This window comes from Oncorhynchus clarkii, chromosome 3 (assembly GCF_045791955.1).
Source record: "Oncorhynchus clarkii lewisi isolate Uvic-CL-2024 chromosome 3, UVic_Ocla_1.0, whole genome shotgun sequence".
NCBI classification, from domain to species: domain Eukaryota; kingdom Metazoa; phylum Chordata; class Actinopteri; order Salmoniformes; family Salmonidae; genus Oncorhynchus; species Oncorhynchus clarkii.
Genome location: NC_092149.1, coordinates 68,016,668 through 68,041,236, shown reverse-complemented (window position 1 = coordinate 68,041,236; position 24,569 = coordinate 68,016,668). Strand labels below are relative to the sequence as shown.

General features: G+C 44.3%; 1 protein-coding gene across 1 annotated transcript; it reads left to right on the top strand.

The window, feature by feature from the left end:
• Nucleotides 1-133: 133 nt before the first annotated feature.
• Nucleotides 134-11,917, top strand: LOC139406087 (acetylserotonin O-methyltransferase-like). Its single transcript, XM_071148553.1, has 8 exons — nucleotides 134-499; nucleotides 583-757; nucleotides 3,284-3,413; nucleotides 3,500-3,568; nucleotides 4,087-4,205; nucleotides 4,836-4,976; nucleotides 5,085-5,207; nucleotides 11,281-11,917. The coding sequence occupies exons 1-8, from the start codon at nucleotides 407-409 to the stop codon at nucleotides 11,490-11,492; spliced, it is 1,062 nt and encodes a 353-aa protein (XP_071004654.1). The 5' UTR covers nucleotides 134-406; the 3' UTR covers nucleotides 11,493-11,917.
• The last annotated feature ends 12,652 nt before the right edge of the window (nucleotides 11,918-24,569 follow it).

Below are 24,569 nucleotides of genomic sequence, written 5' to 3'. Positions count from 1 at the left end.
GCCCCTGACTGTAATCTGGGTTATTTGACTAATCTGATTATTCTGCTCCGACTGGGGCTGCACTCACACACACACACGCAAGACCTATGGGCTATCCGATTAAACTTGAGACTGAGGCAGCAGTGGTCATTAATATTACTCCCTCAGTCGTTTGCACAGCCACACATTTACAAGAGCTATTGGCTGTTTCACTACAACACACACGAGGACTATCAGCAGTAGCAGAACCAGGATCGACTTGGGACCAACTCATACAGGATACACTACTAAAGGACTCATACCGATCTCCTTTGACAACAGGAGGCCTCGCAGGAACACTCAGTCTCATACAGCGACAGACACAAACCTACGCTGGTCAAGCAGAAGTCTCTAGTGAGAGGCTGAGGGACCAGGGAAGACTTTTCTAATGGAGCCAGCTTGTACTACTACTTCTGTTACTACTGCTGCTGCCTACCCCCGGAAGATTCTGGACTATATGGAAGGCTTCCTGGTCTCTAAGGTAAAACATACACACATAGGATTCAAGTCCCATTCTCAACCACTGTTTGATGTGTGTGTTTGAGCCTGCCCTCTCTCCCCTAGACCCTGTTCACAGCCTGTGAGCTGGGTGTGTTTGACCTGCTGGCCTCGTCACAGCACCCCCTGTCTCTAGAGGAGGTAGCACTGGGAATCAGGGCCAGCCAGGATGGGACTGAGAGGCTCCTGGCAGCCTGCACCGGGCTGGACCTACTCAATACACACACACTGGAAGGACAGGGTAATGCACACACACACACACACACTGGACGGAGAGGGTAATGCCCACACACACTGGACGGACAGGGTAATGCACACACACACACTGGACGGACAGGGTAATGCACACACACTGGACGGACAGGGTAATGCACACACACACACTGGACGGACAGGGTAATGCACACACACTGGACAGACAGGGTAATACACACACACACACACACACACACACTGGACGGACAGGGTAATGCAAACACACACTGGATGGACAGGATAATGCACACACACACACACTGGACAGACAAATGCACACGCACACACACACACACACACACACAAAGACACACACTGGACGGACAGGGTAATGCACACACGCACACACACACACACAGACACACACTGAACGGACAGGGTAATGCACACACACACTGGACGGACAGGGTAATACACACACACACACACACACACACACAGACACACACTGAACGGACAGGGTAATGCACACACACACTGGACGGACAGGGTAATACACACACACACACACACACACACACACTGGACGGACAGAGTAATGCACACACACACACACACCCACACACTGGACGGACAGGGTAATACACACACACACACACACACAGGACGGACAGTGTAATGCACACACACACACTGGACGGACAGGATAATGCACACACACACACACACACACTGGACAGACAAATGCACACACACACACACACACACACACACACACAGAGAGACACACACACATACACACTGGATGGACAGGGTAATGCAAACACACACTGGATGGACAGGATAATGCACACACACACACACACACACTGGACAGACAAATGCACACACACACACACACTGGACGGACAGGGTAATGCACACACACACACACACTGGACGGACAGGGTAATACACACACACACACACTGGACGGACAGAGTAATATACACACACACACACACACAGACACACTGAACGGACAGGGTAATGCACACACACACTGGACGGACAGGGTAATACACACACACACACACACACTGGACGGACAGAGTAATGCACACACACACACACAACCACACACTGGACGGACAGGGTAATGCAAACACACACTGGATGGACAGGATAATGCACACACACACACACACTGGACAGACAAATGCACACACACACACACACTGGACGGACAGGGTAATGCACACACACACACACACACACACACACTGGACGGACAGGGTAATACACACACACACACACACACACACACACTGGACGGACAGGGTAATACACACACACACACACTGGACGGACAGAGTAATGCACACACACACACACACACACACAGACACACTGAACGGACAGGGTAATGCACACACACACTGGACGGACAGGGTAATACACACACACACACACACACACACACTGGACGGACAGAGTAATGCACACACACACACACACCCACACACTGGACGGACAGGGTAATGCACACACACACACACACACACACACACACACACACACAGGACGGACAGTGTAATACACACACACACACTGGACGGACAGGATAATGTACACACACACACACACACACTGGACAGACAAATGCACACACACACACACACTGGACGGACAGGGTAATGCAAACACACACTGGATGGACAGGATAATGCACACACACAAACACACACACTGGACAGACAAATGCACACACACACACACTGGACGGACAGGGTAATGCACACACACACACTGGACGGACAGGGTAATACACACACACATACACACTGGATGGACAAGATAATGCACACACACACACACACTGGACAGACAAATGCACACACACACACACACACACACACACACAGAGAGACACACACACATACACACTGGATGGACAGGGTAATGCAAACACACACTGGATGGACAGGATAATGCACACACACACACACACACTGGACAGACAAATGCACACACACACACACACACACACACACACACACACACACACACACACACACTGGACGGACAGGGTAATGCACACACACACACACACACACACACACACTGGACGGACAGGGTAATACACACACACACACACACCGGACGGACAGGGTAATGCACACACACACACTGGACGGACAGGGTAATACACACACACACACACACTGGACGGACAGGGTAATGCACACACACACACACACACACACACACACTGGACGGACAGGGTAATGCACACACACACACACACACACACACACACACACACACACACACACACACAGACACACACTGGACGACAGGGTAATACACACACACACACACTGGACTGACATAGTAATGCACACACACACACAGGAAGGACAGTGTAATGCACACACACACACTGGATGGACAGGGTAATGCGCACACACACACACTGGATGGACAGAGTAATGCACACACACACAGACAGACTGGACGGACAGGGTAACTCTCTCGCTCTCTCTCTCACTCACTCACTCACTCTTTCATATACCTCTCTCTGTGTCTCTAGTGATGTACAGTAACACAGAGCAATCCAGTGTGTATCTGACCCAGTCCAGTCCAGTGTCCCTGACCCAGTCCATCCACTACAGCTCCAAGACCATCTACCTCTGCTGGCATTACCTGACTGACGCTGTGAGGTGAGTCCTCTCACCTGAGTTGTGTTCACCAAGGAGAACATATTTGGATTTGAATTAAAACAGGAACCTGCTCTTTGTCCCCCCAGGGAGGGCAGTAATCAGTATGAGAAGGCGTTCGGTGTCAAATCTGAACATCTGTTTGAAGCCCTGTACAGGTGACACACTCATACACACACAGCTCTTCATCTCTACTCTACCTTTACTCTCTCTCCATATTCTCCTTCTCCTCCACATATTCTCTCTCTCCCTCTGCTTTCCTGGAGAAAAAGTGTCAGTGGAATGAGAAATGTTGTGGAATGGCCTTGAGCTTCACAGTCAACCTAATGAGAATGGTATTTTTTATGGTTCAGTGATTTTCAAGGATCACATTTATTTTAGAACAAAACACTTTCTCTTCATTATTCTCTCTCTCTGTCTCTCTTACTCTTTATCTGACTCTATCTGTCAGTCGTTGTTGGTGGTGTGAGAGGCGGGGAAGGACAGAAAGGAGGGAGGAGGAAAATCAGGAGAAGGAATCAGAGTTGTGAATCATTCAGAGAGCAGTTTATATTTGCTGGGCACAGCTGTCTGGTACTGTATCTGTGAAAAGAGGTGTGTGTGTGTGTGTGTGTGTGTGTGTGTGTGTGTGTGTGTGTGTGTGTGTGTGTGTGTGTGTGTGTGTGTGTGTGTGTAGGTCTGAGGAGGAGATGGTAAAGTTTATGCAGCTGATGAACTCCATCTGGAACATCTGTGGTCGAGACGTGGTGACGGCCTTCAACCTCTCACCTTTCACAACCATCTACGACCTCGGGGGTGAGGAGTTGTGTGTGTGTGTGGTTACCATCTTGACATAAGGTGAAAGGTCACTGTGTAGAGTAGAGCTGTGTGTAATAACTCCAAAGACCACAGGGGGTAGCTGTGCAGCTACAAGCTGAGGCTGACACACACTTTCTTGAAAAGGAAAGAGGGAGAGGCTAGGGAGAGAAAAAGTTCTGTGCGTTTTGTTTCCCTTTCATTCTGTTTTCTTCTTTTTTCTTCTTTGATTCCTTCTCTCCCCTGTCCTGTACTATTGAACTGTTTGTGCGTGTGTCTGTGATATATGAGTGGGTGTGTTCAGAATACAGATTCCACTAAAAAGAGTTCTGATAAAGCACACCCAACCTAAAGACTCAACAGTCTTCCAGACAGGCCAGGTTTCTACAAGTGTTCTCTGTAGACACTGTCTGGGTGTAAAACCCACATAGAGATGACACATCACATCACAAACACACACCAGGGCTGGGCGGGCTCTCCTGGGACTCACAGCACCTCATTGGTCAGTTAAGGATTATTGCTCTGCTAATTAGTTAATAGGTTACCATGGCAACATATTCCTGTGATTATAAATACTATATTACATATCACTGCATCTCTCTCTCTCTCTTTCCCTCTCTCTTTCTCTAGGTTGTAGTGGAGCGCTAGCCAAGCAGTGTGTGTTGGCGTACCCAGAATGCACTGTGACAATCTTTGACCTCCCCAAGGTGGTGAAGACATCCAGAGAACACTTTGTTACCGACGACAACCAGAGGGTCAGCTTCCATGAAGGTAGACAACTCCTACACCGAGAGACAGCCAATCAGTGACCTCAGACAGAGCGATGGGAGGAGCCATTGTCTTTGACTGACAGTATTGTGTATTTGTGTATGTGTGTAGGGGACTTTTTCAAAGATGCACTGCCAGATGCTGACCTCTATATTCTGGCGAGAATCCTTCATGACTGGACAGACGTGCGCAGCATAGAACTACTGACCAAAGTCTACAGGGCCTGCAGACCAGGTACACACACACACACACACACACACACACACACACATCCTCCTCTATCGCTCTCTCTCTCCTTCAGTCATTCTCTCTGGTGAGAAAGATCAGATGCGACTTGGCTCTGTCTCTGTGTGTGTGTGTACAGCCAGGTCACCTGTGATACAAGTCAGTATTCAATGCCCATCCATGTCTGACGACTTCCTGAGATGTAGTGGAAACCGGCCACTAGAGGCAACAGTGAGCGCTCTCATTCCAAAGGTTGTTAGTTCGAATCCAGCAAAATCATTTTTTCGATTTGAGTTTTAAGCCTAGCCCAAACCTTAACCCTTATCTTAAATATTCGGAAATAATGCCTGAACTTAACTATTATCTTAACCATTCGTAGTTAATGCCTTATCTTAACCATTCGGAGTTAATGCCATATCTTAACAATTCAGAGTTAATGCCATATCTTAACAATTCAGAGTTAATGCCTAACCATTCAGAGTTAATGATTTATTCAGAGTTAATGCCATATCTTAACCATTCAGAGTTAATGCTTTATCTTAACCATTTGGAGTTAATGCCTTAACTATTCAGAGTTAATGCCTTATCTTAAGAATTCAGAGTTAATGCCTTATCTTAACCATTCAGAGTTAATGCCTTATCTTAACCATTCAGAGTTAATGCCTTATCTTAACCATTCAGAGTTAATGCCTAACCTTAAGAATTCGGAGTTAATGCCTAACCTTAAGAATTCAGAGTTAATGCCTTATCTTAACCATTCAGAGTTAATGCCTTATCTTAACCATTCAGAGTTAATGCCTTATCTTAACCATTCAGAGTTAATGCCTAACCTTAAGAATTCGGAGTTAATGCCTAACCTTAAGAATTCAGAGTTAATGCCTTATCTTAACCATTCAGAGTTAATGCCTTATCTTAACCATTCAGAGTTAATGCCTAACCTTAAGAATTCAGAGTTAATGCCTTATTTAACCATTCAAAGTTAATGCCTTATTTTAACAATTCAGAGTTAATGCCTGATCTCATTATCTTAACCGTTCAGAATGAATGCCTTATCTTAACCATTCAGAGTTAATGCCTTATCTTAACCATTCAGAGTTAATGCCTAACCTTAAGAATTCGGAGTTAATGCCTAACCTTAAGAATTCAGAGTTAATGCCTTATCTTAACCATTCGGAGTTAATGCCTGACCTCAACTCTTATCTTAACCATTCAGAGTTAATGCCTTATCTTAACCATTCAGAGTTAATGTCTAACCTTAAGAATTTGGAGTTAATTCCTTATCTTAACCATTCAGAGTTAATTCCTTATCTTAACCATTCAGAGTTAATGCCTTATCTTAACTATTCAGAGTTAATGCCTTATCTTAACCATTCAGAGTTAATGCCTTATCTTAACCATTCAGAGTTAATGCTTTATCTTAACCATTTGGAGTTAATGCCTTAACCATTCAGAGTTAATGCCTTATCTTAACCATTCAGAGTTAATGCCTTATCTTAACAATTCAGAGTTAATGCCTGACCTCAATACTTATCTTAACAATTCAGAGTTAATGCCTAACCTTAAGAATTCGGAGTTAATGCCTTATCTTAACCATTCAGAGTTAATGCCTTATCTTAACCATTCAGAGTTAATGCCTTATCTTAACCATTCAGAGTTAATGCCTTATCTTAACCATTCAGAGTTAATGCCTGACCTCAACCCTTATCTTAACCGTTCAGAATTAATGCCTTATCTTAACCATTCAGAGTTAATGCCTTATCTTAACAATTCAGAGTTAATGCCTGACCTCAATACTTATCTTAACAATTCAGAGTTAATGCCTAACCTTAAGAATTCGGAGTTAATGCCTTATCTTAACCATTCAGAGTTAATGCCTTATCTTAACCATTCAGAGTTAATGCCTTATCTTAACCATTCAGAGTTAATGCCTTATCTTAACAATTCAGAGTTAATGCCTGACCTCAACCCTTATCTTAACCGTTCAGAATTAATGCCTTATCTTAACCATTCAGAGTTAAATCAAATCAAATCAAATTAATTTATATAGCCCTTCGTACATCAGCTGATATCTCAAAGTGCTGTACAGAAACCCAGCCTCAAACCCCAAACAGCAAGCAATGCAGGTGTAGAAGCATGGTGGCTAGGAAAAACTCCCTAGAAAGGCCAAAACCTAGGAAGAAACCTAGAGAGGAACCAGGCTATGTGGGGTGGCCAGTCCTCTTCTGGCTGTGCCGGGTGGAGATTATAACAGAACATGGCCAAGATGTTCAAATGTTCATAAATGACCAGCATGGTCGAATAATAATAAGGCAGAACAGTTGAAACTGGAGCAGCAGCACGGCCAGGTGAACTGGGGACAGCAAGGAGTCATCATGTCAGGTAGTCCTGAGGCATGGTCCTAGGGCTCAGGTCCTCCGAGAGAGAGAAAGAAAGAGAGAAGGAGAGAATTAGAGAACGCACACTTAGATTCACACAGGACACCGAATAGGACAGGAGAAGTACTCCAGATATAACAAACTGACCCTAGCCCCCCGACACATAAACTACTGCAGCATAAATACTGGAGGCTGAGACAGGAGGGGTCAGGAGACACTGTGGCCCCATCCGAGGACACCCCCGGACAGGGCCAAACAGGAAGGATATAACCCCACCCACTTTGCCAAAGCACAGCCCCCACACCACCCCATGCCTTATCTTAACAATTCAGAGTTAATGCCTGACCTCAACCCTTATCTTAGCCGTTCAGAATTAATGCCTTATCTTAACCGTTCAGAATGAATTTCTTATCTTAACCATTCAGAGTTAATGCCTTATCTTAACCATTCAGAGTTAATGCCCAACCTTAAGAATTCGGAGTTAATGCCTTATTTAACCATTCATAGTTAATGCCTTATCTTAACAATTCAGAGTCAATGCCTTATCTTAACCATTCAGACTTAATGCCTTATCTTAACCATTCAGAGTTAATGCCTTATCTTAACCATTCAGAGTTAATGCCTGACCTCATTACTTATCTTAACAATTCAAAGTTAATGCCTAACCTTAACCATTCGGAGTTAATGCCTTATCTTAACCATTCAGAGTTAATGCCTTATCTTAACCATTCAGAGTTAATGCCTTATCTTAACAATTCAGAGTTAATGCCTGACCTCAACCCTTATCTTAACCGTTCAGAATTAATGCCTTATCTTAACAATTCAGAGTTAATGCCTGACCTCAACCCTTATCTTAACCGTTCAGAATTAATGCCTTATCTTAACCATTCAGAGTTAATGCCTTATCTTAACCATTCAGAGTTAATGCTTTATCTTAACCATTTGGACTTAACCATTCAGAGTTAATGCCTTATCTTAACCATTCAGAGTTAATGCCTGACCTCAATACTTATCTTAACAATTCAGAGTTAATGCCTAACCTTAACCATTCAGAGTTAATGCCTTATCTTAACCATTCAAAGTTAATGCCTGACCTCAATACTTATCTTAACAATTCAGAGTTAATGCCTAACCTTAACCATTCAGAGTTAATGCCTTATCTTAACCATTCATAGTTAATGCCTTATCTTAACAATTCAGAGTCAATGCCTTATCTTAACCATTCAGACTTAATGCCTTATCTTAACCATTCAGAGTTAATGCCTTATCTTAACCATTCAGAGTTAATGCCTGACCTCAATACTTATCTTAACAATTCAAAGTTAATGCCTAACCTTAACCATTCGGAGTTAATGCCTTATCTTAACCATTCAGAGTTAATGCCTTATCTTAACCATTCAGAGTTAATGCCTTATCTTAACAATTCAGAGTTAATGCCTGACCTCAACCCTTATCTTAACCGTTCAGAATTAATGCCTTATCTTAACAATTCAGAGTTAATGCCTGACCTCAACCCTTATCTTAACCGTTCAGAATTAATGCCTTATCTTAACCATTCAGAGTTAATGCCTTATCTTAACCATTCAGAGTTAATGCTTTATCTTAACCATTTGGAGTTAATGCCTTAACCATTCAGAGTTAATGCCTTATCTTAACCATTCAGAGTTAATGCCTGACCTCAATACTTATCTTAACAATTCAGAGTTAATGCCTTATCTTAACCATTCAAAGTTAATGCCTTATCTTAACCATTCAGAGTTAATGCCTTATCTTAACAATTCAGAGTTAATTCCTGACCTCAACCCTTATCTTAACCGTTCAGAATTAATGCCTTATCTTAACCATTCAGAGTTAATGCCTTATCTTAACCATTCAGAGTTAATGCCTAACCTTAAGAATTCGGAGTTAATGCCTTATTTAACCATTCATAGTTAATGCCTTATCTTAACAATTCAGAGTTAATGCCTTATCTTAACAATCAGAGTTAATGCCTGACCTCAACCCTTATCTTAACCGTTCAGAATGAATGCCTTATCTTAACCATTCAGAGTTAATGCCTTATCTTAACAATTCAGAGTTAATGCCTAACCTTAAGAATTCGTAGTTAATGCCTAACCTTAAGAATTCAGAGTTAATGCCTAACCTTAACCATTCGGAGTTAATGCCTTATCTTAGCCATTCAAAGTTAATGCCTTATCTTAACCATTCAGAGTTAATGCCTTATCTTAACAATTCAGAGTTAATGCCTGACCTCAACCCTTATCTTAACCGTTCAGAATGAATGCCTTATCTTAACCATTCAGAGTTAATGCCTTATCTTAACAATTCAGAGTTAATGCCTAACCTTAAGAATTCGTAGTTAATGCCTAACCTTAAGAATTCAGCGTTAATGCCTTACCTTAACCATTCAGAGATAACCCCCTAGAGTCGATGTCTGCTCCCCCGCGGAAATCTAAATGGCATAATAAAAAATCCTGATAAAAATCTGTCAGTTTAAAGTATAGATGTTGCACCTCCTCATCTGGTGTGAAAGGTGACAGAGATACAGCAGTGTTTGTCAGACCATGAGACATCCCGAAAATCAGTCTTCTCACAAAATCATCTGTAGCATCCGACGGTTGAGACTGTCACAAACACGATGGTGTTCTCTATTTTGCTCTACGACCCCCACACTGTTCTTGGGGCTCGTCTGAAGTCGGTACAGCCGATCTGCCAACTTCTGTACTCAAGTACTGTATATTGTGACTGTTTAGTGCCCAAAAGAAGGGGTTAAATACAAGTTGAAAAATTATAATGATGTATCCTGATCTTTCTTATATCTCTCAGATATTGGACAGACATTTCAGAACAAACTTCCTACCTTTTTTTTTATGCTTCATGGGGTCTTAAAATTCAGAATCAAATAGCAAAATGATCCTTGGTATGACCTTCTTAAAACAATTCCATATAGCTTAGTAGGGTTAATGCCTGGACTTAACCTTAAACACTTAGACATTTGACGTTTCGAACAACCTTGAAATTTGAGGTTTGAGAAACATGAATGGACGCCCTATTCTGACGCGAGACTGTGAGAACTGGTAGCCAAATTCTGTTTGTTGTTGTCTGTGTGTTTGTGTGTCCCATAGCTGCACTGTCACAAATACCACCCCTCTCCTTACTCTTCTGCACCCCCTCCCTTGCCTCGGGTGACTGTGTCAAGAACAGCATCCTATCAGACAAGCCCACAAGTAGCCACACACAAACACTATGGTCTTTGAGAGCTCCGCTGTAGCCAGAGGCTTGTTACATAACACAAACACACTCACACATACTGGCAAGAACATAACACACACACACACACACATTCCGCAGAGATGCAAATGAGGATATTCTTTTAACCTTCAGCTCAACCTTCTGATAGAAACTAACAGAGTAAGCAGCCGTCTGGGAAGGACAACTGAGGAAGAATGCACATTGACTGACATCACAGCCAGGCCATCGTAGCCCAGAGCCAAAGAGCCCAGAGCCAAAGACAATCAGGCACCCATTATATGTTTTCTGTGTTTGTGTGCGTGTGTTTGTGTGCGTGTATGTGCGTGTGAGAATGTGTGTGTGTGTGTGTGTGTGTGTGTGTGTGTGTGTGTGTGTGTGTGTGTGTGTGTGTGTGTGTGTGTGTGTGTGTGTGTGTGTGTGTGTGTGTGTGTGTGTGTGTGTGTGTGTGTGTGTAGGAGGAGGTGTGTTGGTGGTAGAGGCGTTGCTGTGTGAAGACGGGTCAGGGCCTCTGACAGCCCAGCTGTACTCTCTGAACATGCTGGTGCAGACGGAGGGGAAAGAGCGGACGGCAGCAGAGTACACTGCCCTGCTGACAGCCGCAGGGTTTCAAAACATACAGGTGGAGAGGACAGGCAAGATTTATGATGCTGTCCTGGGACGCAAGTAGAGAAGTCTCTATATCTACTGTTGATGTTGCTGATGTACAGATCTGCTATCTTAATTTGATCACTCTGTTGTCGCAAAGATTTTTCAAAATGCATTTTGCAATGTATTCAACGTTTGAAAAGGCTTCTTAAGTTTGAAATTTCCACTACAAAATGTCAGACTTGATTAACGGAAAATGAATCAACCCCTACAAAAATATAGATGAATTACAATCTACATAATAATTCACATTTCCCGTTGCTGGAGGTTTATTATGAACAGGGTCAAATTAAATGATAGACCGTTATTATCTCTGTAGACCTGTCTATCTCTGTAGCCTAGGTAGTAAACCTATTGTCTTTGTAATCTTTATTTGAATGTTAAAACCTTTGTTCTTCTGATATGATAGACTACTTACCCATTAAAACTGTGTTGTTCTACAGTCAATGTTCTACAGCTTCTCTGTTTCTGATTGGTTCTCTGATTGGTTCTCTGATTTGTTCTCTGGGGAGGTAAAGGGAGGGAGGGTGGAAGTAAAGTAGAGGAGGGGGGTTCAAGGACATTCATCATCCTCTTCTCTTCCCCTCCTCCGCTTCACCAGACTAATCTGACCTCAGGCTGGTTCACTTCACACCACACTAACACTCTGTGATGATGTCACTGTTCTTTATCCAGAGGCCTTTGCATGACGCTCCTGTAAGACAACTGCTCCAGGGCATACTGGGAATACACTCACAGCCACTGACCGTGTGTGTGTGTTTATGTGAGTCTTGGTTATTCTTGGCAAAATACAACTTTTTTTGTAGAGGTTATAGCAAGATTTTCCTACTGTAAATTGTGGCATGAAAACCACGTTTTGCTGTAGGAATATTATTTAAATGTTAGCTCTGCATGGGCTCCTGAGTGGCGCAGCGATCTAAGGCACTGCATCTCAGTGCTTGAGGCATCACTACAGACACCCTGGTTTGAATCCAGGCTGTATCACAACCGACTGTGATTTGGAGTCCCATAGAGCGGCGCACAAATTGCCCAGCGTTGTCCAGGTTTGGCCGGTGTAGGCCGTCATTGTAAATAAGAATTTGTTCTTAACTGACTTGCCTAGTTAAATAAAATGATCGGCCCTGGTCAAACAAGGCCTTGTTTGATTATAAGTACTTAGGTGATAGTGGCCTTGTGGTTGGAGTGTCCTCCTGAGATTGGAAGGTTGTAAGTTTAATCCCTCATACCAAAGACTGTAAAAATGGGACCTGATGCATCTCTGCTTTGCACTCAGCATTAAGGAGATAGATTGGGGGTAATGCCCTATGATAGACTAGCATCCTGTCCAGTGGGTGTACTTGTACATCAAGCTGCCTCACCCTACAGAAACAATGAGCCAATGAGCCATTCTGGCTCGCACAAGCCAAGATAGACACACACACACAGACAGACACACACTTCTCACAATTCAATAAAAAACTTTTTCTGGTGTAAGCCTGCTTTTCTCCAGTATAAAAATTCAGTTACTCATGCTGAGGTCTCGGTGACAGCAGTATTGAGCTGAGGACAAAGCCTGTCTGGCCTGTAGTCTACACACACACACACACACACAAACTATTTTCACACATTCATTACCAGACACCTGTGGCCAGCAGACATGAATTACTCTCTGAATGATTGCACAACTCTGATTCCTTTTCCTCCTCCCTCCACTTCCTCATCACTCCTCTCCCTCCCTTTCTTCCTTCCTCTTCCTCCTGCCAGAAGTAGACTGGTGTGTGTTAGGTTAGGGCTGTGGGGTTGGAAGGTTAAAGCTGTGTAATGATGCTTCAATGAATCTCAAATATATTATATCTGTGTTTCTAAGGGCTTCTCTTACTAAGTACTAATTCAGGGGTGGGTCCATGTGTGTGTAGCTGTCTGTCTCTGAGGACATATCTCAACCCTGATAATCACTTATTCCTCTCCCTCTCTCTCCCTTCATGAGCAGTGAGGTTTATAATAATGAATGTAAAATTGGACAGAGAGACAGGTCCTGAGGGGTGAGACAGTGATATTTGTAATGTAACAAGACAGTGAGACAGGTATTGAGCAGTGAGACAGTGATGTTTAAGGTTAGATGGATGCGGTTGCTGTGGGTGACTTCTGCCAGGGGAAACTGGCCTTTAAAAACATCCAACCACAGTTCAACTCATTAGCGTATTCCCAATGATTATTTTCATTACAGTAAAAATGTTACGGTTCTAGGCCTGTCTCTCACAGCATCAGGCCAGACACACGCACTCAAGCATGCGCATGCAAGCACACACACCACATAGCACACACATACACAAAACAGAACGATTGATCAGTTCTGCCACTGTTGATTAAGATCAAGTCTGGTTAAAGTCAGCTGTGTGCAGTCATGTTTGTCAGTGGAGAAATCTTGGTGGCAGAACTGATCAGAACTAATTAGATTATGTGGATAATTAGCCAGCTCCACTCTCATTATCTGTACATGGCAACATAATGAGCTGTAGCAAGGATAGCAAACATTACTATTGTATCTGTCTGTCTGTCCGTCTGTTTGCTCACTCATCCGGCCCTCAGTGACATTACTACCGTCTGTCTGTCTGTCCGTCCGTCTGTCCGTGTGCCCATCTATCCATCCATCCATCCAGCCCTCAGTGACATTACTACCGTCTGTCTGTCCGTCCGTCCGTCTGTCCGTGTGCCCATCTATCCATCCATCCATCCGTCCCTCAGTGACATTACTACAAACCTCTGACTATCCAAGCATGCTGCACGTTGCTCTACATACGTATACTGGCACTATAAATGCATAGAGACGTTTTATAAATAGATCTTCCTCACATTTTAGGAACCAAATGTAGGTTACATAAAATTTATAGAAATTCAGAAATGAGCGAATGGAAATGAGAGGAGCAGAGAGAGAGGACTGGAAATGAGAGGAGCAGAGAGAGAGGACTGGAAATGACAGGAGCAGAGAGAGGACTGGAAATGAGAGGAGCAGAGAAAGAGGACTGGAAATGAGAGGAGCAGAGAGAGAGGACTGGAAATGAGAGGAGCAGAGAGAGAGGACTGGAAATGAGAGGAGCAGAGAGAGGACTGGAAATGAGAGGAGCAGAGAGAGAGGACTGGAAATGAGAGGAGCAGAGAGAGAGGACTGGAAATGAGAGGAGCAGAGAGAGGACTGGAAATGAGAGGAGCAGAGATAGAGGGCTCAAACGGCTGCTAGATTCTCTTCCTCCAAGCTGTCACTGACTCATCCTAACAAGTTTCAAAATATAGCTGATTTAAATGTCTAAACTTTGGGTCTTGATAATATGAATGTCTAATACTGTACCTACTGTACATACATACATACGTAATGAAAGTGGTTTGGGTTGGATGAGAAGGAACCTTGCCTGAGACATGAAGGCTCCCTGAGCGAATGCCTAGTCTTTAAATCAGTAATATAGTCTCCAGAGAGTCCTGGTTAGTATTATGTGTGTTCCAGCAGGTGTTTCCTGTGTGTAGCAGAGAGAACCAATCATAATGGTAATGCATCAGACAACTATCAGATGGGCTTCCCTGCTGCTGCTGCATGGGAATAAGCTGCTCATATCTTATTCTGACACTGGAGGTGTGTGTGCATGTGCCTCTTTTGCTGAAAACATGTCATAGTTGTATGTAGAAGGCATAAGGATAGTATTGCTAATTTGCTGTGTTTCTGTGTGCACGCACATGTGTGTGCTTGTGTGTGTGATTACGGAGAGAAAGGCAGTGTGTGATAGCTGCCACATTCAGAGAGGCTGTAAAGCTCAGAGCTGATGATGACCGGAGAGACGAATAGCTACAGTTGAAGTCGGAAGTTTACATAGACTTAGGTTGGAGTCAATAAAACTAGTTTTTCAACCACTCCACAAATTTCTTGTTAACAAACTATAGTTTTGGCAAGTTGGTTAGGACATCTACTTTGTGCATGACACAAGTCATTTTTCCAACAACAGATTATTTCACTTATAATTCACTGCATCACAATTTCAGTGGGTCAGAAGTTTACATACACTAAGTTGACTGTGCCTTTAAACAGCTTGGAAAATTCCATAAAATGATGTCATGGCTTTAGAAGCGTCTGATTGACATAATTTGAGTCAATTGGAGGTGTACCTTTGGATGTATTTCAAGACCTACCTTCAAACTCAGTGCCTCTTTGCTTGATATCATGGGAAATCCAAAGAAATCAGCCAAGACCTAAGACAAAAATTGTAGACCTCCACAAGTCTGGTTCATCCTTGGGAGCAATTTCCAAATGCCTGAAGGTACCACGTTCATCTGTACAAACAATTGTATGCAAGTATAAACCCTATGGGACCACGCAGCCGTCATACCACTCAGGAAGGAGACACGTTCTGTCTCCTAGAGATGAACGTACTTTGATGCAATAAGTGTCATCCCAGAACAACAGCAAAAGGCCTTGTGAAGATGCTGGAGGAAACAGGTACAAAAGTATCTATATCCACAGTAAAACGAGTCCTATATCAACATAACCTGAAAGGCCACATAGCAAGGAAGAAGCCAATGCTCCAAAACCGCAATAAAAAAGCAAGACTACCGTTTGCAACTGCACATGGGGACAAAGATCAAACTTTTTAGAGAAATGTCCTCTGGTCTGATGAAACAAAAATAGAACCGTTTGGCCGTAATGGCCATTGTTATGTTTGGAGGAAAAAGGGGGATGCTTGCAAGCCGAAGAATACCATCCCAACCGTGAAGCACGGGGGTGGCAGCATCATGTTGTGGGGGTGCTTTGCTGCAGGAGGGACTGGTGCACTTCACAAAATAGATGGCATCATGAGGAAAGGAAAATTATGTGGACATATTGAAGCAACATCTCAAGACATCAGTCAGGAAGTTAAAGCTTGGTCGTAAATGGGTCTTCCAAATGGACAACGACCCCAAGAAACTTCCGAAGTTGTGGCAAAATGGCTTCAGGATAACAAAGTCAAGGTATTGGAGTGGCCATCACAAAGCCCTGACCACAATCCTAGCTTAGGATTTGAACTTGTATGTGGGTGCCTAAGAAAATACAGAAGAACAATTAAACAGTTTGAACCGACCTGGCAGGAACTCTGAGGATCTTATGAGGGCATAGGGAGTACTTCTCAAGGTTTCCCTATTCTCGGGGGAATGGAACTATCGGCTGGGCAGTGATACACAGTGGTGAGAACTACAGAGATAAAACTCTCCTACTGTTTGTGTGGAAGTATGTGCGTAGGAAACCTACTGTTTATGTGGAAGTATGCGCGTAGGATACCTACTGTTTGTGTGGAAGTATGTGCGTAGGAAACCTACTGTTTGTGTGGAAGTATGCGCGTAGGATACCTACTGTTTGTGTGGAAGTATGCGCGTAGGATACCTACTGTTTGTGTGGAAGTATGTGCGTAGGAAACCTACTGTTTGTGTGGAAGTAAAGAATTCAGCAACCAGTAAGAATTCCGGCTCTCACAGATCTGTTAATTTTTCTTTAAGAAGCCCTCCTGTTCTCCACCCATTACCTGTATTAACTGCACCTGTTTGAACTCGTTACCTGTATAAAAGACACCTGTCAACACACTCAATCAAACAGACTCCAACCTCTCCACAATGGCCAAGACCAGAGAGCTGTGTAAGGACATCAGGGATAAAATTGTAGACCTGCACAAGGCTGGGATGGGCTACAGGACAATAGACAAGCAGCTTGGTGAGAAGGCACCAACTGTTGGCACAATTATTAGAAAATGGAAGAAGTTCAAGATGACGGTCAATCACCCTCGGTCTGGGGCTCCAAGCAAGATCTCACCTCGTGGGGCATCAATGATCATGAGGAAGGTGAGGGATCAGCCCAGAACTACACCGCAGGACCTGGTCAATGACCTGAAGAGAGCTGGGACCACAGTCTCAAAAAAAACATTAGTAACACATTAAGCCGTCATGGATTAAAATCCTGCAGCGCACACAAGGTCCCCCTGCTCAAGCCAGCGCATGTCCAGGCCCGTCTGAAGTTTTCCAATGACCATCTGGATGATCCAGAGGAGGAATGGGAGAAGGTCATGTGGTCTGATGAGACAAATATAGAGCTTTTTGGTCTAAACTCCACTCGCCGTGTTTGGAGGAAGAAGAAGGATGAGTACAACCCCAAGAACACCATCCCAACCGTGAAGCATGGAGGTGGAAACATCATTCTTTCGGGATGCTTTTCTGCAAAGGGGACAGGACGACTGCACCGTATTGAGGGAAGGATGGATGGATGGGGCCATGTATCGCGAGATCTTGGCCAATAACCTCCTTCCCTAAGTAAGAGCATTGAAGATGGGTCATGGCTGGGTCTTCCAGCATGACAACAACCCGAAACACACAGCCAGGGCAACTAAGGAGTGGCTCCGCAAGAAGCATCTCAAGGTCCTGGAGTGGCCTAGTCAGTCTCCAGACCTGAACCAAATTGAAAATCTTTGGAGGGAGCTGAAAGTCCGTATTGCCCAGCGACAGCCACGAACCTGAAGGATCTGGAGGTCTGTATGGAGGAGTGGGCCAAAATCCCTGCTGCAGTGTGTGCAAGAACTACAGGAAACTTGTGATCTCTGTAATTGCAAACAAAGGTTTCTGTACCAAATATTAAGTTCTGCTTTTCTGATGTATCAAATACTTATGTCATGCAATAAAATGCAAATTAATTACTTAAAAATGATACAATGTGATTTTCTGGATTTTTGTTTTAGATTCCGTCTGTCACAGTTGAAGTGTACCTATGATAAAAATTACAGACCTCTACATGCTTTGTAAGTAGGAAAACCTGCAAAATCGGCAGTGTATCAAATACTGGTTCTCCTCACTGTATATTATGTTCATATTGTCTGGGTATGCATATCAATATGTTTATGGACATATACAACCACTGTCTAGCCTCATGCTACCATGTCCTGTATTAAGCCTTAGCCTTATGTAGCATTTACCTAATTTAGCCTGCCATTCTCGGGGAGCAGTTACTATCCCACGTTGGTCATGTTCTTGTGCACATGCTCAGATCCTGTTTACAGTACCATCACGTTTCAGTTGCTAGAGCATTGCATTGCATTGCATTTGTGTAGATGTGGCCTATGCTTATCAGTGGTCATTCTCTGTTGTGTGCATTATTCACCTGTATGCTTCATTGTATCTAGTCCTACAATTGCGGTAATACTTTCTGGTCATTAGTGCATGGTAATGTTTAGATATTATGTTATTACTGTATCCTGCATGGTAATGTTTAGATATTATGTTATTACTGTATCCTGCATGGTAATGTTTAGATATTATGTTATTACTGTATCCTGCATGGTAATGTTTAGATATTATGTTATTACTGTATCATGCATGGTAATGTTGAGATATTATGTTATTACTGTATCCTGCATGGTAATGTTTAGATATTATATTATTACTGTATCCTGCATGGTAATGTTTAGATATTATGTTATTACTGTATCCTGCATGGTAATGTTTAGATATTATATTATTACTGTATCCTGCATGGTAATGTTTAGATATTATATTATTACTGTATCCTGCATGGTAATGTTTAAATATTATGTTATTACTGTATCCTGCATGGTAATGTTTAAATATTATGTTATTACTGTATCCTGCATGGTAATGTTTAGATATTATGTTATTACTGTATCCTGCATGGTAATGTTTAGTATGTTATTACTGTATCCTGCATGGTAATGTTTAAATATTATGTTATTACTGTATCCTGCATGGTAATGTTTAAATATTATATTATTACTGTATCCTGCATGGTAATGTTTAGTATGTTATTACTGTATCCTGCATGGTAATGTTTAGATATTATGTTATTACTGTATCCTGCATGGTAATGTTTAAATATTATGCTATTACTGTATCCTGCATGGTAATGTTTAGTATGTTATTACTGTATCCTGTATACACTATTCCTAGCATTCATATGTCAGTATGTCAGTATGTGTATATTATATCTAGCCTAAATTGCTCTTACAGAGATGCATTATTGTTATTTATTCCAGTTCGCCATAGAACCACTTTCACTTTGAGCCATCATTAAAGAGGAGTGTGGTGTGTTGAACAACTAGCTCTCACAGTCCCACGTCAGAATTAGATGTAACATTTCGAAGTTGTTGCAAACATCACATTTCTAAGTGTTTATGCTTCGGTTTAGGCATTAACTCCCAATTTTTAAGGTTAGGGTTAAGTTTAGCCTTCAACTCCGAAATATTAAGGTTGGGCGTTAACTCTGGATGGTTAAGGTAAGGGTTAAGGTTCGGGATAGGCTTAAAACAAAAATCTAAAAAATAACTTTCTATCGCTGGATTTGAACTTGCAACCTTTAGAATTAGAGGCAGATGCTTAAAAAGAAATATACTGTTGCCCCTTGTGTCTGGTTTCCATGTCATCTCCTGACATCCTCAGACATGGATGGACGTCGAATACTGACTTGTATCACAGTTAACCAGACTGGTGTTGAACCCAACATCTGCAATAAACCTGTCCTGTTGACATCTGACTTGCTCTTGCTGGACAGACCTGTGGTGGCTGAATCTTATCAACTGGCACCTATGGCTCTCTACTAGTGCTCATTCTACATGGTCTCCCCAGGTCAGCCCCTTACATGGAACCCAAACCAGCTGCGTGCGTGTGCCATCGTACATAAATGTATTTTGTCCCCCTACACCAAACGCGATCACGACATGCAGGTTAAAATATCAAAACAAACTCTGAACCAATGACATTCATTTGGGGACAGGTCGAAAAGCATTACACATGTATGGCAATTTAGCTAGTACTTGCTAGCTAATTTGTAATATTTAGCTAGCTTGCTGTTGCTATCTAATCTGGGATATAAACATTGAGTTGTTATTTTACCTGAAATGCACAAGGTCTTCTACTCCGAGAATTAATCCACACATAAAATGGCCAACCGAATCGTTTCTAGTCATCTCTCCTCCTTCCAGGCTTTTTCATCTTTGAACTTATATGGTGATTGGCATCTACACTTTTAACACGACAACCATCGTCTTTCAATCACCCACATGGGTATAACCATTTTATTTTATTTTACCTTCATTTAACTAGGCATGTCAGTTAAGAACTAATTATTATTTTCAATGATGGCCTAGGAACAGTGGGTTAACTGCCTGTTCAGGGGCAGAACGACAGATTTGTACCTTGCAACCTTCCGGTTACTAGTCCAACACACTAACCACTAGGCTACCCTGCTGCCCCAATGAGGAAAAAATGACACGTGGGTACCTGCTTCTATAAACCAATAATGAGACGGAAGAGGCAGGAATTTCAGCGCGAGTGTCCCGTCTGGCCAGCATGTTAGTATTTTTCACTGTGAGTAGTCAGTCTTGTGGACATTGAGGCAGGAAGAAAACGTTCCTATTGTGATGCTTGTATGCATATAACACATGCACGCACACAAACTCCAACACACACACACAAATTGAAGGTGTGAATAGCCTGCTGTACTGTATGATGTGTTTCAGCTCTGTGTTGCCTGCAGGCCAACACTCTCCCTCTTATATCTGACAGGCCTTTTATTCCTACAGTTTGTCTTTGAGAACCCAAAGTCCATAGATCACTGACACACCAGCATAAAGATACGCGCACTCATGTATGCACATGCACACACACACACATTCTCCTTTCTCTCCTCTTTTCTTCTTCTCTCCTCTTCTCTGTCCTCGCCTCTCATTCTGTCCTTAAAACATACAGCTTGTTAAGTCACTCATTCTCAACAGATGAGTCATTCCAGCCTCCAGTCTAGCCAGAGTCCTAGTAAACACACGTTTATTTCCAGCCTGAAACACAAACTACATTTTCTTATCTGAAGCCTCTGCTAAACCGTTCCTTCCCCAGGGTGCGTCCTTCCATCCATCCGTCTGTCTGTCTGCTGGATCTGACTCATTACTGCAAAACAGGGGATTGGACACACACACACACACGGCTCTCACATCTATCAGGGTGTCATCTCTCACATACATCAGGGTGGCATCTCTCACATCCATCAGGGTGGCAGCTCTCACACCCATCAGGGTGGCAGCTCTCACATCCATCAGGGTGGCATCTCTCACATCCATCAGGGTAGCAGCTTTCACATCCATCAGGGTGGCAGCTCTCACATCCATCAGGGTGGCAGCTCTCACATCCATCAGGGTGGCAGCTCTCACATCCATCAGGGTGGCATCTCTCACATCATCACATCTCTCACATCAGGGTGGCAGCTCTCACATCCATCAGGGTGGCAGCTCTCACATCCATCAGGGTGGCAGCTCTCACATCCATCAGGGTGGCATCTCTCACATCCATCAGGGTGGCATCTCGCACATCCATCAGGGTGGCAGCTCTCACATCCATCAGGGTGTCATCTCTCACATCCATCAGGGTGGCAGCTCTCACATCCATCAGGGTGGCATCTCTCACATCCATCAGGGTGGCATCTCTCACATCCATCAGGGTGGGCACATCCATCAGGGTCTCTCACATCCATCAGGGTGGCAGCTCTCACATCCATCAGGGTGGCATCTCTCACATCCATCAGGGTGGCATCTCTCACATCCATCAGGGTGGCAGCTCTCACATCCATCAGGGTGGCAGCTCTCACATCCATCAGGGTGGCAGCTCTCACATCCATCAGGGTGGCATCTCTCACATCCATCAGTGGCAGCTCTCACATCCATTAGGGTGGCAGCTCTCACATCCATCAGGGTGGCATCTCTCACATCCATCAGGGTGGCAGGGTGGCATCTCGCACATCCATCAGGGTGGGTGGACAGCTCTCACATCCATCAGGGTGGCATCACATCCATCAGGGTGGCATCTCTCACATCCATCAGGGTGGCATCTCTCACATCCATCAGGGTGGCAGCTCTCACATCCATCAGGGTGGCAGCTCTCACATCCATCAGGGTGGCAGCTCTCACATCCACCAGGGTGGCAGCTCTCACATCCACCAGGGTGGCAGCTCTCACATCCATCAGGGTGGCATCTCTCACATCCATCAGGGTGGCATCTCTCACATCCATCAGGGTGGCAGCTCTCACATCCATCAGGGTGGCATCTCTCACATCCATCAGGGTGGCATCTCTCACATCCATCAGGGTGGCAGCTCTCACATCCATCAGGGTGGCATCTCTCACATCCATCAGGGTGGCAGCTCTCACATCCATCAGGGTGGCAGCTCTCACATCCATCAGGGTGGCAGCTCGTGGCCAGCAGGCTAAAAAGAGCTGAGGCCCGTGACATAAACAGCCTATGTTTTATCCTGTGCATGCGTGTGTGTGTCTGTGTCAGACAGCAGCAGATCCACTGATCCACAGTGACAACAGAGGGACAGTACAGCCAGATGTAACACGGACTGTCATGATGATCCATAGATGCTGTCTGCTTAAACCATTACATCATTTCCCATCAATTCCCATTATTAAAGTGGCTGGAGTTGAGTCAGTGTCAGTGTGTTGGCAGCAGCCACTCAGTGTTAGTGGTGGCTGTTTAACAGTCTGATGGCCTTGAGATAGAAGCTGTTTTTCAGTCTCTCGGTCCCAGCTTTGATGCACCTGTACTGACCTCGCCTTCTGGATGATAGCGGGGTGAACAGGCAGTGGCTCGGGTGGTTGATGTCCTTGATGATCTTTATGGCCTTCCTGTGACATCGGGTGGTGTAGGTGTCCTGGAGGGCAGGTAGTTTGCCCCCGGTGATGCGTTGTGCAGACCTCACTACCCTCTGGAGAGCCTTACGGTTGAGGGCGGTGCAGTTGCCATACCAGGCGGTGATACAGCCCGCCAGGATGCTCTCGATTGTGCATCTAGAAGTTTGTGAGTGCTTTTGGTGACAAGCCGAATTTCTTCAGCCTCCTGAGGTTGAAGAGGCGCTGCTGCGCCTTCTTCACGATGCTGTCTGTGTGAGTGGACATATTCAGTTTGTCTGTGATGTGTATGCCGAGGAACTTAAAACTTGCTACCCTCTCCACTACTGTTCCATCGATGTGGATAGGGGGGTGTTCCCTCTGCTGTTTCCTGAAGTCCACAATCATCTCCTTAGTTTTGTTGACGTTGAGTGTGAGGTTATTTTCCTGACACCACACTCCGAGGGCCCTCACCTCCTCCCTGTAGGCCGTCTCGTCGTTGTTGGTAATCAAGCCTACCACTGTTGTGTCGTCCGCAAACTTGATGATTGAGTTGGAGGCGTGCGTGGCCACGCAGTCGTGGGTGAACAGGGAGTACAGGAGAGGGCTCAGAACTCACCCTTGTGGGGCCCCAGTGTTGAGGATCAGCGGGGAGGAGATGTTGTTGCCTACCCTCACCACCTGGGGGCGGCCCGTCAGGAAGTCCAGTACCCAGTTGCACAGGGCGGGGTCGAGACCCAGGGTCTCGAGCTTGATGACGAGCTTGGAGGGTACTATGGTGTTGAATGCCGAGCTGTAGTCGATGAACAGCATTCTCACATAGGTATTCCTCTTGTCCAGATGGGTTAGGGCAGTGTGCAGTGTGGTTGAGATTGCATCGTCTGTGGACCTATTTGGGCGGTAAGCAAATTGGAGTGGGTCTAGGGTGTCAGGTAGGGTGGAGGTGATATGGTCCTTGACTAGTCTCTCAAAGCACTTCATGATGACGGATGTGAGTGCTACGGGGCGGTAGTCGTTTAGCTCAGTTACCTTAGCTTTCTTGGGAACAGGAACAATGGTGGCCCTCTTGAAGCATGTGGGAACAGCAGACTGGTATAGGGATTGATTGAATATGTCCGTAAACACACCGGCCAGCTGGTCTGCGCATGCTCTGAGGGCGCGGCTGGGGATGCCGTCTGGGCCTGCAGCCTTGCGAGGGTTAACACGTTTAAATGTCTTACTCACCTCGGCTGCAGTGAAGGAGAGACCGCATGTTTTCGTTGCAGGCCGTTCTATAGCTCTATAGAATGACATTCATGCATGAGTGTGTGATATATTCATCTTATAGGGTGCAGTCTAGAGAGATGATTCCCTCAGTACTACAGCAGAATTAGCAGACATGTAAAGTGACTTACCAGGAAGACTATGGAGTAATGGCGGCTTCAATATGGCTCCCTTTTACTGTTTTACAC